Genomic DNA, 16,589 nt, shown 5'->3' on the forward strand with positions numbered 1-16,589 from the left:
TGAGCGCTAAAATTTCGAACTAGCTAACTGCGGACCATATTCGGAGGAGAAATTTGGGGCAGTTTTTTGCTAGGAAATACTAATTTAATCGAATTGTAACCACAAAAATTACTCCCAATAATATTCTTATGGAAAGTGTGAATAAATATTAAATATTTTAGATAAAACAGGTTTGACTATGAAGTTGCGTCAATAATCATGTAAAGAATAATAGATAACCTACAATCGTCGTTTGGTAAACCAATTTGGTATCTTTCCTCACATGTGTAGCCAAAATTACTCAATATGTATTAAAAGAAGGATAACCTACAATCTTTGTTTTATTAGTGAACTTGAATATCTTGCAACTTGTTAAGACCACATTGAAATGCTTTGATATAGACTGATGATTAGTAGTTAGAAATCGGATCGATGTAACGGAAAAAAGCAAACCCAAAAGAGCAAAGAGTGATTTTATAACCAAATTCAGACAATTGTCTTGCCCATCGCCTGATATTTCAGGATTTTTAACCCCTATCACCCATGAACCGGGTGCTTCCGGATTTATACCGAGACCCATATTGGAAGAAAACACCCGATCTGCAACTGCAAAGCACATTTTGATAACTTGAGCACAAAACTTGTCAAAAAAAGACCAAAGAATTTGCCCAATTTGGTATTTTTCCTCACGCGTGTAGCCAAATGACTGATTTTTGTCGATATCTTAACAAATAAGCATTAAAGGGCTTATATTGCTTTATAAGTTGTATATAAATGTGATATTTGCAGTCATTTTAAGCTAAAATTCAAGTCTCTACGACCTTCCTAGTTGAAGTTACCAAAATTCAATGCCATTTTTGGTTCGCTGAGCCAAAAAACAGTTTTTTGTCAATATCTATAAAATAAAGCACTGGAGACCTTATGTTGCTTCATAACTTGTATATAAATATGGCTATTGCGGTCATTTTAAGCTAAAATTGAAGTCTCTATGACCTTCAGGAGCCGAAATACGAAAATCTCGTATACGCGACTGAGGGTAATTTAGAAAATTTGCCCTGTAGGGTTGTCTCTAGCGAAACAAATTGTGCACCCACACGATTTTGGTTAAGAATGACCTAACAAACAACCCTGTGTTGTCAGAAATAGTACACATCGAAGTGCACACTCAACTATTCCCTGCTACTAGAGTAGAGTAGTGCAATCTATAATCTAAATATTATTTTAATTATTCATTAAATTCTCACTCAGACTCTGCACCTGCTCCATCGAGTTTGTAGTGACATTTATCACTCACCTGCACCAAATGTTATGGATCATGTACTGTTAGGAGCAGGTGAGGGTGTGTGATAGCCAGTTTTTTTACTACAAAGATTCTTCCAATGTTTTCCCTTACAATTTAAAACTTTAAAAGAAGATGAGAAGCAAAACATGTGGTTTTGGTTGGTGCGATAACACCACATGTTTTTTAATTCGACCCACCTACCTTGTCGTCACCTGCTAGACGGAGGTTTATAGAAGAAGTAATGGAAAAGAGTCAACAAAAAAAGAGAACAATATTAAAGAGGGGTAGATAACATTTTATCGAGCATTTATTTGATAATAGTCGGTGTTCAGTCATAACCTCATTGAATAATTTCAGACGGAGACTCAAATCATACATCGTGCTTGGGATATACGGGATATATAAATATAATACGGGATAGATAATGAATTGATAAACAGAAATTCACCAACCTCACAGATGCTTTCTTAACCGAGTGGGTGAAGACTGAAGAGCAGCTCACTACCTGTTAAATTTCATATTTATATTTATTTATTTGGTTGTTTATACCCCCAACACAGGTTTAAAAGCTATTTACCGGAAAGGAAGAAAGAAGAAAGTCCCAATGATATTATAAATAATAATTGTATAAAATAACGAAAAACAATAACACAACAAAACCAAGTCTTTAAATTGTGGTGTCGTCACTTTTTCTTCGTCTTGGACGGAAGCAATGTATATTGAAGAAATATTGGGTACGAAGAACGAAAGCTACAGTGAATGGTGTGAGTCATACATAGCTAAGCCCTCTCGTAAAGTGGTTTTCAAACGTGATTTATCAAGAACATCAATGGCTAAGAACTTCAGGAATTGAAGGACCTAGAGTAGCTGTTAAGAGATGAAGGTGCAGAAGAGATAAAAAAGCAGAAGAGATGAAAGCGCAGAAGAGATGAAAGCGCAGAAGAGATGAAAGCGAAGAAGACTTTTCTTTACGTTAAAAATTGTGTGATTAACAAAATCATCCACAGGTCGAGGTCGACGAAAGAGTTATCAAAGTGAAAGAACCTATTCTAGGTAAATATTGTCTCAAAATAAATATCTCTCACATTCAACTCTTTTGTTGAAGCTTCCAATTCTGTAATTTCATCAGTGGATTTCTTAGTGGATAGCTATTTTTAAGGCCAAACTGATCAAGTACCTGTACTCAACGACAGAAGCCCTCGTCAACGGCGGAACCCTCTACGATGGGGACGGGGAGAAACGTACGAGTTCGACAACACGAAGGAGTACGTTACGAAGACCGCCATGCTCGTGGCATTGGATTGCTATCCATGTCCAAGAAGAGTCAGACAAACGAAGAAAGATCCTATCAAACTCGCTCGACATATCCTTTTTTCGGCTAAAGGTGGGGCTGGCACCGACCCCCACCTTCTCCTTATGAGGTGCGGAGATATAGAGACGAACCCCGGCCCAGTGACCCCACGGGTGCAGGCGGAAATGAACAATGTCAAATCCCTCCAGATTACATGGGAAGATGGGGTAGGGTGAGAATCCCTGCCACGTTTTTGGTCAGCTCCCAAACTTAACCCATGGATTACAGACAGTTTCATCCAGTCTGTAGAAAGAAAGCATGAACTGCGTAAGGAGTGGTCTGACACTGTTACTAACAAGAACCCTGGTGGTAATATATTGCTCTACTAGGTATTTAGTGATTATCGTAGGATGCTCAAAGCTATAATTAAAGCTGCCAAACGTTGGCATTACTGTAACGAAATTCTAAACAACTGTGAAAACAGCAAGAAAACCTGGCAAATTATTAACGAACTCAGGGGCAAAAAGAAGAGGCAAACCAAGCCCCCATTTATCATTGATAACCAAAGAATAGTTGATAGAAGAGCAATTGCTAATGGATTCAATGCTTGGTTTGTCTCTATTGCACCAAAGCTTAATGAGACACTGAATAATCTATCTAATGGCCTGCATATATTACCCATGAAAACTTTCTATGACTTCCTGAACCCAAGAAATGAAAAAAATATTAGGCTAGAAGATTGCTCCTCGAACGAAATATTGAAAATCATAAGCGAGTTCGAAAATGGTAAAGCCAGTGACATTCCAATAAGTGTAGTAAAAAAGTCATCTCATGTAATTGCACCTGTATTGTCGAATTACTTCAATATCCTCATGACCCAAGGTATATTTCCTGATGTCCTGAAAACTGGTAAAATATCCCTTCCAGAATTTCTACACCAACAATTATATTATACCCTGTTCGAATCACATCTTTCCTACTGTATATCTGTATGGGGTGGGGCAGCGAAGCAACGTATAAGCTCATTATTTACTGCTCAGAAGTACTGTCTCAGAGTACTATTTGGTGATAGACTGGCGTACCTTGATAAGTTTAAGACTTGTGCACGTACTAGGCCTATAGGACACCAGAAACTAGACCAAAAATTCTTCATAAAAGAGCACACCAAACCGATATTCAAGCATAATAACATTCTAGCTATACAAAATCTATATACATACCACAGTTACCTGGAGCTCTACAAGATAATGAAATTCCGTGCTCCAATATCCTTACATGAGGGTTACACATGTTCATCAAGGAAACCCTGCCTTCTAATCTGTCAGGCAGACCCACCTGACAATCACAACACTAGATCAACCAAAATTTTTAACATTTTAACCCCAAAGTTCAGAATGACTGATTTTACTACTAGTGTAATGTGCTTGCGAGGAAAGCTAAAACGTGCGCTACTAGCTAATCAACATAACCACGCCCTGCTTGATTGGACCGTAAAAGACTTTGACTGCACAAATATTATTTTCCAAACATTATAACTGGCTGGTCACACACATCTAAATTAAATTACCCTAGGCTACTGTTTTCCAAGTCTTGTCCTGTGAGTAAAGTATGTGTGAGAAAGTTTAAATAAAATGAATGTATATTTTTGAATTTTTAAATTTTAATTTGAGAATGAAGTATAAAGAAATTTTTAATTAGCATTGTATAGTTTAAAATATTTATAGCTTATTATAACCATTGATAAATTTAAGCCATAATCTTTCGCCAGCTCTCCAATATCCACCTTGAAGGTGCATTTTTAATCCTTGAACTACACAATATAAAATCAAGTATGTTTTAGTGTAGACTTTTTGTCACAACAAGACTGCAACCTAGATAGTAAAAACTTTAAACAGAACCCCTAATGTCTGCTAACAATTTTTCGTATAGTCCTAATGTGAGCCTTGTCTCTAAAAACTTAACTGAACTAGCGTTTTGGTGTGTGCAAAAGCTCCCAGGCACGCGCATTCCTTGCCCCGTTAGTTACCTGTCCTTCCAAAACCAAACAAGCAGTCAAGGACAAAAAGTCATACACCAAATGGGCATTATATTTTATGAATTGTTTTACATCTTTTATTCTGTAAAATGTGCTAAAATTAAATTTCTTGTTTCATTGAAAAATTTCTTGTTTCATTGAAAAAATTTCTTGTTTCATTGAGCTTCGCCGGGGCTCATGTCTTTCCTCGAGGGAGCATTAGTGTCTACAGAAAAACTGACAAATCCTAGCGAAGTCCAATCCGAACCACATCTTCCATCAGAGGTGGTGCGGGGTCAGCTGGTTACTGAACGGATTGGCCTGGAGAAAAGCATAGTCCTGTTATTCTAAAGTTAACCATAGAGGGGGTCAGGCGCTGTTCGCTCACGGCTGGTTCTTGGAGCCAACACCCTCGGCCCCACAGAAGTGGGAGCACTGTCGGTGGTGGCACACCCAGATAACGGACAGTGTCTCTCCTTCTTTCTTCTTGGACTTGCATTGTTGCTGGTGAGTCAGCTGGCAACAGTGTACCATACTTTCATATTCATGTTTTCTTCCCCACTTCTCCTACACCTCACTTTTACTCACTCATTCACTCACATGCCGCCTTAGGGCCGCTACCAGTTAGAGGGGATCTAACAATCAGACAAACTGCCAGCCTTAGGGCCGCTACCAGTTAGAGGGGATCTAACAATCAGACAAACTGCCAGCTATTGGAGATATAGCACTTAGATTATTACCAGCAAACGTAAAATTAGCAATAATTACGTGAACAAAGAAATTGCCAAATTGCGACAAAAAAGGGTCTACTCAAAATTCAAATATCGCATGTAAATTCGTGAATCAGCACTTTAGTATAGCGCGGAAATTGAGCCGCGCAAAGACAAAGATATAACACAAAAACAACAAAGATATGGGAGAATTACATCATAGGCTCAGGCATGCCTGGTAGGTTCTTGTCAGCCCACTAGAATGACAGGGGGCAGCCTGTTCTATCGAGTACCCGGGAGAACATCCAGGCATGGGTGGTGTTCTCCCGTGAACGAGCATTATGACAGTTTCCCTTACGGGAAACGTCGCTCACCAGGCTTTATCCTCTGGAGGGGCGGGATCACTAGCCCATGCCAAGTGACCCAAACCTACTGACACCTACAACCAGAGGAACCCCAATAGACGTTAGTCACTAACTGACGGACGTAGCCTCCCATTAGGGAGGTAAAGTGGGTGCCCCAACATAAAAAATTTAAAAAAATGGGAAGATGGGAGGGTATCCTGGGTCAAACCTTACCGTGTTCAGATATCAACCGCAGGTATTGGAGATAAGGTCCAAGTCAAATGGGGGAAAAGCAAGAAACTTTACCCAGGAACGATAACGGGGATCAAGAACGACTCCCCATGCCACCTTGACCATGAAATCCCCCACCAGCCGGACACAGGCGAAGAGCTCCCACAATCTTGCAGCCAGAACGGCACAGGATATGCCGACTGCTGCGCGGCTCACCGCCCCAATTATGCTAACGACGTGATGGAATGCATAATTACGCCAACTAACCATGTCGGAAGTACACCTGCGCCAACAGTTGAACACGTGCCTCGGGCGGAGACGCTGAATGAATCAGAGATCGACGACCCAAACTTAGTTGTGGATGATAATACCTGTCCACCCCCCAGACCCAGATGTATAACTTGTAACGGAGTCTTTAGACCACAATACCGACCCATTACCTGCAGTGACGAATCATGTGTGGTCCTAGCACACAAACAACAGCTGTGTAGCGGACTTAACAGAGAGGAGCAACGGGCTGGGAAGACTTGGAGGTGCCGAAAACACGGTGGGGAGTGTCCACAACCCCAGAGCATCAACCCCACACCTCAGCCAGCAGATGGCCCGTATTTAATCTGCAAGAAGAGATTCAGTGCCAACATATCACCACTCATATGCAGACTCTGTTCAGGAGGAGCCCACGCTTCATGCTCTGGAATTGACAGGTGGAATGTCACAAAACTGCGGAGAAACGGAAAGTGGAAATGCCAAGTATGTATCGGTGAAATTGACCCTACAGTCAACTCCCAGACCGAGGACCTCCCTAAAGGCAGATGTGATAAGTGTCCCCGAGCAATATGTAAGGGTGTTAGGAGAGCTAAATGCTGCACCTGCTCACAGCTATTCCACCGTGGCTGCACTGGGCTAACTAAAGATTCCATGGACCCGGTGCTAAACTCTAACAACTGGTCATGCCAAAAGTGCTGCTCTAAGGGTTCCCAACCATCCTCCCTGCCTACCCCTGAAACCCCTAACGAAAATCACGAGCCTAATCACTGTGGACCAACAGGCAGTCTCAGGATCCTCCAGTGGAATGCAGATGGTCTTAACCCCAAAATTGCTGAACTTAGAGACTTTGTTGGCTCCCACAAAATCGACGTAGCTATGATTCAAGAGACCAAGCTCACGACAAACAAAGCCACACCAGATCTGAACGGATACACAGCAATCAGAGCAGACAGGGCTGAAGCTGAATTCCCTGGTGGCGGCCTTATCATATACGTGAAGCACAACATAGCTTTCAGAAAAATAGGGCAAGCGAAGAATGGTCTAGTAGAAGCCCAATCCGTTAGTATCCAGCAGAGAAGGGGAAAATGGTTAGACCTAACCAACATCTACGCTCCCCCAGGAAGAGATGACTTCAACATCATGTGGATCCCCGTTTCTGATGTCTGCTTGATTGCTGGAGACTTTAATGGTCACTCTAAACTCTGGGACCGCAAACAACCCAACGACAAGAGAGGTGACGATATAGTGGACTACACCCTCACTAACAACCTATTCCTCTGTAATGACGGCTCACCCACGAGAATTAACAGAGGAACAGGGGGCATGAGCTCACCAGACATCACAATAGCATCTACCACCCTTGCTAACAAGATCTCATGGGCCACCCTTAACGATCTTGGCTCGGATCACATGCCTATTGTTATAGAGGTGAAAAACGAACACACCAAACGACACCCCCAGAGTAAGAAACAGAGGAGAAGAAGATGGCGCAATGCTAAAGCAGACTGGACTAGCTTTGCTAACCAGATTGACAGAAAACTTGCTGAAGAAGTGACCACAGACGCTCCCGAAAATTTCAGCAAAAAGGTAGCTAACTTCAACAAGATCTTAGTACAAGCTGGCTACAACCATGTCGGGAAAACATCCCCTAAAAACAAAGATAGCTGGATGAATAGTGATATAAGAGCTAAGGCAAAGAATCGTAACCTCCTACGTCGAGAAGTGGGGCAGAAACGGAAAGAGTGGCTTGATGCATGTGCCGAGGTTCAACAACTCATGGATGAGGCAAAGCAGAAAGCTTGGGAAGACTATTTATCGGAGGCAGAGTTCAATGTAGACCCTAGTGAAATGTGGAGAGTTATTAGAAACTTAAGTGGTACTCCAGACTCCATTGCTCCTAACGAGGTACTGATAGTAAACGGGAAGGCTATCTCATCCAACCCAAATAAAGCTGATGCATTTGCTAGACACTATGCAAAAGTTAGTAGACTCAACTTTAGCAAAAGTGAGAGACATAGAAACACCAGTCTCAAGAAGAGAATGACTAAGCTGCAGAATGGGAAGGAGGAATGCTGCAAGAAGTTCAGTATGCAGGAAATGGAAGCATCCCTAAAAAAGACCAAGACGAAAGGGGCTCCTGGAAGTGATGACATCCCGCCCAGCTTCCTAAAGAATATCGGGCCTAAAGCAAAAGAATTCCTGCTAGACATCCTCAATGAATCCTTCAGCTCGGGTAAGGTACCAAGGATATGGAGACGTAGACATGCTGTGATAATCCCCATCATCAAAGCAGGTAAACCAAGCAGCAAACTAGCAAGCTACAGACCAATCAGCCTAACATCATGTGTGGTCAAGCTACTAGAAAGAATGCTCTGTGACCGGCTGTACTACCTAGCCGAAACAAATGGATGGATTTGTCGAACACAGGCAGGATTCAGAAGGAGCCAAAGTACTGAGGACCAGGTGATCCGCATATCCCAAGGTATAAGCGACGGATTCCAGAAAAAACCTGCTCAGCGGACAGTACTAGCGATGTTGGACTATTCTAAGGCGTATGACAGGGTATGGCAGCAGGAACTTTTCCACACCCTGCTTGATACAGGTGTTCCTGCCCAAATTATACGCTGGTTCAGAGCATTCCTCAATGAAAGAACAGCCCAAGTCCTCTACAACGGAGCATTCAGCAAGCGAGTCTTTATGAGACAGGGTCTCCCCCAGGGTGCAGTGTCATCCCCTCTGCTTTTCCTCTTCTATATAAACAGCATAAGTGAAGTGATCCCAGAAGGAGTAGAGCTAGCTCTGTTTGCAGATGATGCCTCCCTGTGGGCATCAGACATCGATCTCAACAAAGCCAACAGACAAGTTCAGCTAGCTCTTGATAAAGTACAGGAATGGAGCAACAGGAAAAAGATGATGCTCAATGTAGATAAAAGTGAAGCTACGTTCTTCACTCCAGCTACTAATGAAGCAAAGTGGAGACCCTCCTTGAACCTGGATGTAACACCTATCCCGTTCAACGCTAGCCCAAAGTTCCTTGGGGTTCATATGGACCGAACACTGTCATTTCAACAGCATGTCACTGAAGTGACCAAGAAAGTCTCTGAACGCTGTAAGATACTGGCGTCCCTGGCAGGAAAACAGTGGGGCTGGAGAAAAGAAAACCTACGGAGGGTGTACATTGCTACCCAGAGGAGCGTACTTGATTATGCTGCAGCTGCTTGGCAACCATGGCTATCTGCTACTCAACTCAACAAGCTAGAAGTAGCACAGAACAAAGCCCTGAGGCTAGTCACTGGTCAATACTCGTCAACACCTACAGAAGCGCTAAGAATCGAAGCTGAAGTTGAAAGCTACAAGACACATAGTGAGCGAATCATCACTATTGCTGCAGAAAAAGCAGACCGACTCCCTTCAGATCATCCAAGGCACGCAGCACTACGCCCTAAAACACCTACCACCCACAGAAGCAAGATCCGTAGTTCCTGGAGAGAGAAAACTAACTCCACCAGAGGGCAACTACCAACTCACGGAAATCCCGTAGAAGCCCTCCCATCTCCATTCCAAAAGCCCTGGGAGAATTCAGAAGAACAGAGGAAAAGGAACTGGAAAGTGTTCACAGCACTACCAGAGACTCCTATGCTAGTACCCAAATCCCATCCAGCTGTGCCTAACAACCAACACCCTTTCTCCACACGACCAAGAGACACTTTCTGGGACACAAGCGATTCAGCTAACGAAAGCTCTGCCAAAAGACTGACCGCCCAAAGTGCTATCAGAATGATTGACAAGTACGACATATGTACTACCATCTATACTGACGGATCATGTAAAGGTGGAACAAAGGAAGGTGGAGCAGCAGCAGTTATCACCACAGGGTCAGCAGCTAACCCCGTTATACTGGAGACCATCAAAAAGAAGGGAAATAAGTTCACCTGCTCCTATGGTGAGGAGAAAACTGCACTTACGGAAGCCCTGAAATGGATGACAGAGAACCAGAAGTATGATGACACCATCATATGCTCTGATAGCCAGGCATTACTGACTAGCATCGATAGCCTGAACCCAGACACTCAGGATATCAGGAAAACTCTGGAATCACTCCATGGGACAACGTACCTGCACTGGATTCCCGGCCACTCCAACATTCCTGGGAACGAATACGCTGACAAAGCAGCAAAGGAAGCAGCACAACTCCCGGACCTGGGCCAAGGACAGTCTACAATCTCATACGGAGTTGCCAGAGCAGTAGCAAAGGCTCACATCAAGGATAGCGACCCCCAACACCACCTGGTCTCCCAGACTTACAAGGGATACAACAGAAAAAGAGCGGACAGTAAAATAGAGAGCAGGAAAGACGGAGCGCTGCTAGCACAACTCAGAGCAGGCCATTGCCTTCACCTGTCCCACTACAAAAATAGGATCGACTCTACAAAGAGTGCAACTTGTCCCCGTTGCGGAGAAGAAGAAGAAACGGTACCACACTGGATTCGGTGCCCTGCAACGATCAGGACGAGAGAAGAAATCTTCGGAAAATCTGACTTAAACTTGGACATACTAACCACCAACCCGATAGAAATCCTGGCGTTTGCTAAGAAGACCTTGCTTGAGGGACCCTTAGACGCCTAGCCCATCACCACCACCACCACGACAGAAGCTGCAAAAGTAATTTCACCTCTTGAAGTTGAACACACTCTCAATAATGAAATATTTTATCTGCATTGTGTAACGGGCTCCATATCATTGAAGTGAGACATAAATCTGGGTTGAAAGTTGAAGGCATGAAGAGTATCACCCGGTCTAAGAATAGGTAGGGCAGATTGCCATAACTCGCCTCGGGAAAAAGGTACAGACAGGTACTGTTCGAGGGCAAGTTGTCTCCAAACAGTTCAGAAGTAGAAATTGCACGTTGGAACACTAAGGACGAGTCTTTTTGCTGTTCTCTACCACTCTACCTGCATTATAGAGGACCCTACTAACCGCCATTAATTCTGTCCGGATGGAAGGGCTCCTGGTACAGAGTTGGTGTAATAAATAATAAATAAATAAAGGGCCTGCAGACTCGTGGGATACCCTGTATAACACGAAACTGCACGAGGTTCTCTCGCGGATGACAGAAGATCTTCTTGCAGACAACCGAAGGAGATCGCATGAACTCGCTCCAGGGATCAGACGGTACAGTTCCCACAAAGATTGCCATCAAGAGTGATGGAACATACCAGAAGCGAGGCGACCGGTCGAGAGGATACACATCCAAGAAGTGTTTCTGTTCGATTTTATACGATTGTATACGATTGTTACGATTGTAACATTGTTATAAGTTTATAAAGATAGATTGTGTCGAATTTTGCTTCAAGAATAGAAGCTCTGGTTACGGATGGGAAAAAGATGGAGGATGGCAAGAGCATCAATCGTGGACTCAATAGACTAGGTCAAAACTTAGACATAAATCTGTGTTGAAAGTTGAAGGCATGAAGAGTATCACCCGGTCTAAGAATGGGTAGGGTAGATTGCCATAACTCGCCTCGGGAGAAAGGTACAGACAGGTATTGTTCGAGGGCAAGCTGTACCCAAACAGTTCAGAAGTAGTGAGAGTATAGAGGACCCTACCAACCGCCATAACTTCTGTCCGGATAGAAGGACTCCGATCCTGGTACAGGTGTGGTACAGATATGGTGTAATAAATAATAAATACATAAAGTCAAATTTGGGGGGGGGGTGGGTTCCAACCCCATTCTGCCTTATCCCAATTTTGCCCTATTTGGCTGCCCGAATGAGGCAGAATGAGGCAAATTTCGGCAATTTTTGGCAATTTTACAAGATCCAACTCAGGGAAAACAGGCCCCAGTAAACCAAGGAAAAGCGTGTGGATTTTGCGAATTTCAATTCTGATCGGATTGAGCCTTACCCGTTTCAGAAGTTCAGACAGTGCAATCTAAGAGGAAATGCTCGGTAGTCTCCAAGAGGAGATTAGGTCTTCATCGGGTGATGAGAGGGGTGCAGAAGCGGAAGGGAATCCGATTGTGGAGGCTGAGGTCAGCTGTGAGATGGAAGGTGACCCCCAGATCAACGAGGAGAATACAGATGTTGAGATGGAAGCTCACAGTAAGTTTCTAATTAACAACCGCACTAAATCCATGAATGAATTAATTAATTAGGTGATATGATATGATTAATTATATAAAAATCAACTCGAAAATTCTAGATTGATTATTGGATCTGACATTATTAAGTTGAATGGCACCTAGCACTCTAAGTTCTAACAGTGCCTGACCTGTTTCAGACAGTGCAATAGAAGACATGCTTGGAAACCTGCAAGAGGAAAATCAGCTTTTCATCGGGTTATTTAAATTGTCATATTTTTATAGAGCAATTTAATGGTAAATATTTAAGTCGTCTATATAAGAATCTATAGATGATGCTGTAAAGATTCAGCAAATCAGATCATGAGACTGTTAGTCGTACACTCTATTAAGGAGATACAGATATAGAAATTAAATATATTAGTGGAAACTTCTATGAATAATTATTGGGACAAAAAAACGGTAAACAATCAAATTGTCGTCAATTTATTTAAGCACATAAAGTGATGAACATATCAATCATCTCAAACACATTGAAACTAGTACCTAAGATGGTTAAAAACGAGTGAAACGGGAAGAAGGGCCACCACGGCGACCTGTCCCTAACGCTGTTCCCTAAAATTAATATAATCTTCCGAAAGCGGACTAAGGATTATTATCCTAAGTAGGAGCTCAAGACTAAAGAAATCGCTGCTACAAAATACCAGGCCCGCCTCTAGTCTGCTCTAGAGAAGAAGGATAAATCTCTAGCTGGAAACGGAGCGGGTATTATGGATGCTGGAGACACGTCAACTGGTGGAGTCCGGATTGGGCCAGGAACTACGATCGAGAAAACCCCAGCCAATAATGACGACTGCAAAGAGTTGGACTTTGTTGTAGTGATACATGGTCCCCTTCTTTACATTTGCCGTGTGAAAGAGGTAGACAGTGAGGTTTCAGTAGCATACATGACGAAACTAAGTGAGAATCGGTATTATTGGAAAGAGGAAGCTGGGTTTGAGCAGGTTTGCTGGGAGTTCCTGGAGAGAATTGTGTGCAAGGTGGAAGTACCATCCATTATAAATTCAAGTAATGGTCTTGAATATGAATTTACACAAGCAGATATAGATAAAGCAAAAAAAGCTTTTAAAGACTGCAAAGAAGCAGAAAGAAAACTCAGAGCTAGATCTATGAGAAAATAGTATTATAACTTTACTTACCTACTTACAGATACTAATTACTTAATCTTAATGTTTAATTATTATCCAAATCTTGCGTTGTTACTGTACTTTTCGTATTCTACTTTACGAAACTAAATACATTTTCACTTAACTATAAAATTACAAACGGCTCCTCCAATGGCTCCTCCAATGAAGTAGAATGGTCCCCCCCCCCCCCCCCCCCCCCCCCCCCCCTTCAGTAGAGCTCTTAATTCCAAATGAGCCTCATAGAATAACTGGATAACTGGATTTACGTAGTACTGGAAATGTGCCAGCCGTTTAGCTTATAATAAAATTGATGACAGCATCCAATTGCGTTTTAAAGGAAACATTACACTGAGAATATCATGGCAAATTAGAGTTTTGCATCTCCATCATCGAACTGCCAAACAACAGGATCACATGGCAGCAAATTTTAAATCTCACCTTATCAATATTGAAATGTTTTATTAATATAAGATAAACTTACAAGTCTTGTTCGGGATTCCAGGAGACAGGCATCTTCCATGAGCGTCACAGGACAGATGTATCAGGGATAACATTATCCTAAACAACGAAACAAGAAAAACTTATTCAATTCATTGAAGACAGAACACAAATCTACTTAACAGAGAGTGAACTGACCAGGTCATGTTTTACAGCGAAGGAGATGTGTAGAAGTGATGTTCCCTCTGCTTGACTCCGCTCACTTTCAACATCCCGTTTCATTTCTTCTTGGCTGCAGAATGTGTGTTAGCCACGTATAGTCATAGAACGATACAGACTGTTGATTTGATGCTATGTACATATCATTACTAATTATGACTCTCCAAATTTATTTTACTAGTACTTCAGCAGAGGTAAGGTCAACCTACCACAACAAGTTAAGTTTTCAGCTCAGAAACACTCAATAAAAAACAATAAATATAATTTCAATCCTTAGAAAGCTAAAGGAGAAGCTTAACTCACTCATTTTGTTCCTTCTCCTCCATATCATTGAAGTTACTTGTTAATTCAAACACAACTTTCTTGTGATGACCCTGACATGAGCCATTTAACTTTGATCAAACAAATATATACATTTGTTTGATTAAGTTTGTAAAATAAAATTGCTGTTTAAAACTTAATTTTTGAGTATTTTAATTAAAGGACCAGTTAACTGAAAAAAAAGTTATCCTCATATTTTGAATGATTGTGACAAATAGCAAACTAAGCAACGAGTCGAAATTCCTAAATCTCTAACTGCTCTCTAACGCGTGTAAATAGCGTTTGTATTATTTTGGCGATGACGTCATAAAGTCCCTCTTGCGCGCAGAGTAGCTCGTGAGACTGTATTTTACAGGTAAAAAATGGACATAATACAATCTTTTCCCCCGAATAACTCGAAAAGTAAGTAATTTAGGGTACATGTTGCTTCATAAGTTGTATATAAACATGGCCATTCTGCACAATTTGCACACATTCAAAAACCTTTAGGGCCTTCATAGCCCAATTAACCAGATACCCATAGTTTTGCATGATTTCTGGAACCGAAAATCAGTTTTTCGCCAATAACTGAAAAAGTAAGCACTTTAAGGCATATGTTTGTTCGTAAGTCATATATTAATATGCTAATTGCGGTTCTTTTGCATCCTGTCTGAAGACTCCATCACGATCATATCGAAAATGGGCTTAGCACCACGCCCAAAATGGTTTTTGGCGAATTTATCGAAAAGTAAGGATTTTAGGCCGTGTGTTGCTCAATAACTCCTATATAAACATGCATATGCGGCTTCGTTCAAGCCTATTTTGAAGTCTCTACGACCTTCAGAAGCAAGGGGTCGGTTACGTTATTGGGTCAATATGGGCGTGGCCCTCCTGGGTTTTCTCCACGGTCAAAAAATGTCTCCAAACGAAAATCGTTTAATCATAACTTCGGGAAGGTCTGTGCAAAGTTTCGTGAGTATTAGAAAATTTGCAGGTTCATTTCCATAAATGTCCATAAATGACTGGACTACACAACTTTAGAGTTAACTTTAGAGAAACTCATAAGTCATTTATCTCAAATTAAGCTGTTAGTGTCCACGATCAACCTCTGGCGACAATGTTTTACGTGAAATGTAAAAATCAGGAGTAATATAAAAAAGGTATTTTTAGATTAAAGTGCTAGCTCATAGTTTTAGAATTGTATAGATTAACGGGGGGGGTGTCATGTCCGTCTATGTCCGCCTATGTCCTGTCCTTTTTGGATTCTATGAGACAACGGACGTGTTTTTTGGGACATTGGCGGACACGGACGGACATTGGCGGACTCGGACGGACATTGGCGGACTCGGACGGACATTGGCGGACTCGGACGGACATAGGCGGACCCGGACGGACATAGGCGGACTCGGACGGACATTGGTGGACATTAGCGGACATTGGTGGACATTAGCGGACAAACATTTTGAGAATTTTTCGCAACTTGTATTATAATCTTGTACAAAACAAACGACTTATTAATCACACTAAAGCTATTAATAGCTTTAACTTATTATATCAAATTATATAGGGACCCAGGAAAAGGCCCCAGGAGGAGGAGGAGGAGGACTGGGGAGGAGGAGGACTGTTGAGGACTGATGAGGAGGACTGAGGACGAGGAGGAGGAGTAGGAGGAGGACTGAGGAGGGGAGGAGGAAGAGAACTGGGAAGGATCAGGAAGACCCAGGAGGAGGACCCAGGAGGAGGACCCAGGAGGACCCAGGAGGAGGACCCAGGAGGACCCAGGAGGATGACTCAGGAGGAGGAGGACTCAGGAGGAGGACTGAGGAGGACTGAGAAGGAGCTAGGAGGACTGAAGAGTACTGAGGAGGATGTCTGAGGAGGATGGCTGAGGAGGATGACTGAGGAGGATGACTGAGGAGGATGACTGAGAGGGAGGAGGAGGATCAGGAAGACCCAGGAGGAGGAGGAGGACCCAGAAGGAGGACCTAGGAGGAGGAGGAGGAGAACTGAGGAGGATGACTGAGGAGGAGGAGGACTCAGGAGGAGGACTCAGGAGGACTGAGAATGAGGAGGATGGCTGAGGAGGATGACTGAGAGGGAGGAGGAGGAGGAAGAGGAGGAAGAGGACTGAGGAGGAGGAGGAGAAGGACTGAGGAGGAGAAGGAGGACCCAGGAGGAGGAGGACCCAGGAGGAGGAGGACCCAGGAGGAGGACCCAGGAAAAAGCCCCAAGAGGAGGAGGAGGACT

At 42.7% G+C, this 16,589-nt stretch overlaps 2 protein-coding genes across 2 annotated transcripts in view; both read right to left on the reverse strand.

Moving 5' to 3' along the window:
* Nucleotides 1–16,589, reverse strand: part of LOC134815976 (uncharacterized) — a 578,562-nt gene that overhangs the window by 140,302 nt on the left and 421,671 nt on the right. The gene's annotated exons all lie outside the window — the stretch shown is intronic.
* LOC134816150 (Fanconi anemia group I protein homolog) overlaps nt 1–16,589 on the reverse strand; it is a 145,188-nt gene that overhangs the window by 124,562 nt on the left and 4,037 nt on the right. The window contains exons 6-7 of the mRNA XM_063824919.1: nt 14,346–14,416; nt 14,022–14,115 (exon numbers count right to left, since the gene is read on the reverse strand). Of these exons, the coding sequence (XP_063680989.1) occupies nt 14,022–14,115; nt 14,346–14,416 (165 nt within the window). The remainder of the gene's footprint in view (nt 1–14,021; nt 14,116–14,345; nt 14,417–16,589) is intronic.

Source organism: Bolinopsis microptera, chromosome 5 (genome assembly GCF_026151205.1).
Source record: "Bolinopsis microptera isolate Bmic1 chromosome 5, MBARI_Bmic_1.0, whole genome shotgun sequence".
Lineage (NCBI taxonomy): Eukaryota > Metazoa > Ctenophora > Tentaculata > Lobata > Bolinopsidae > Bolinopsis > Bolinopsis microptera.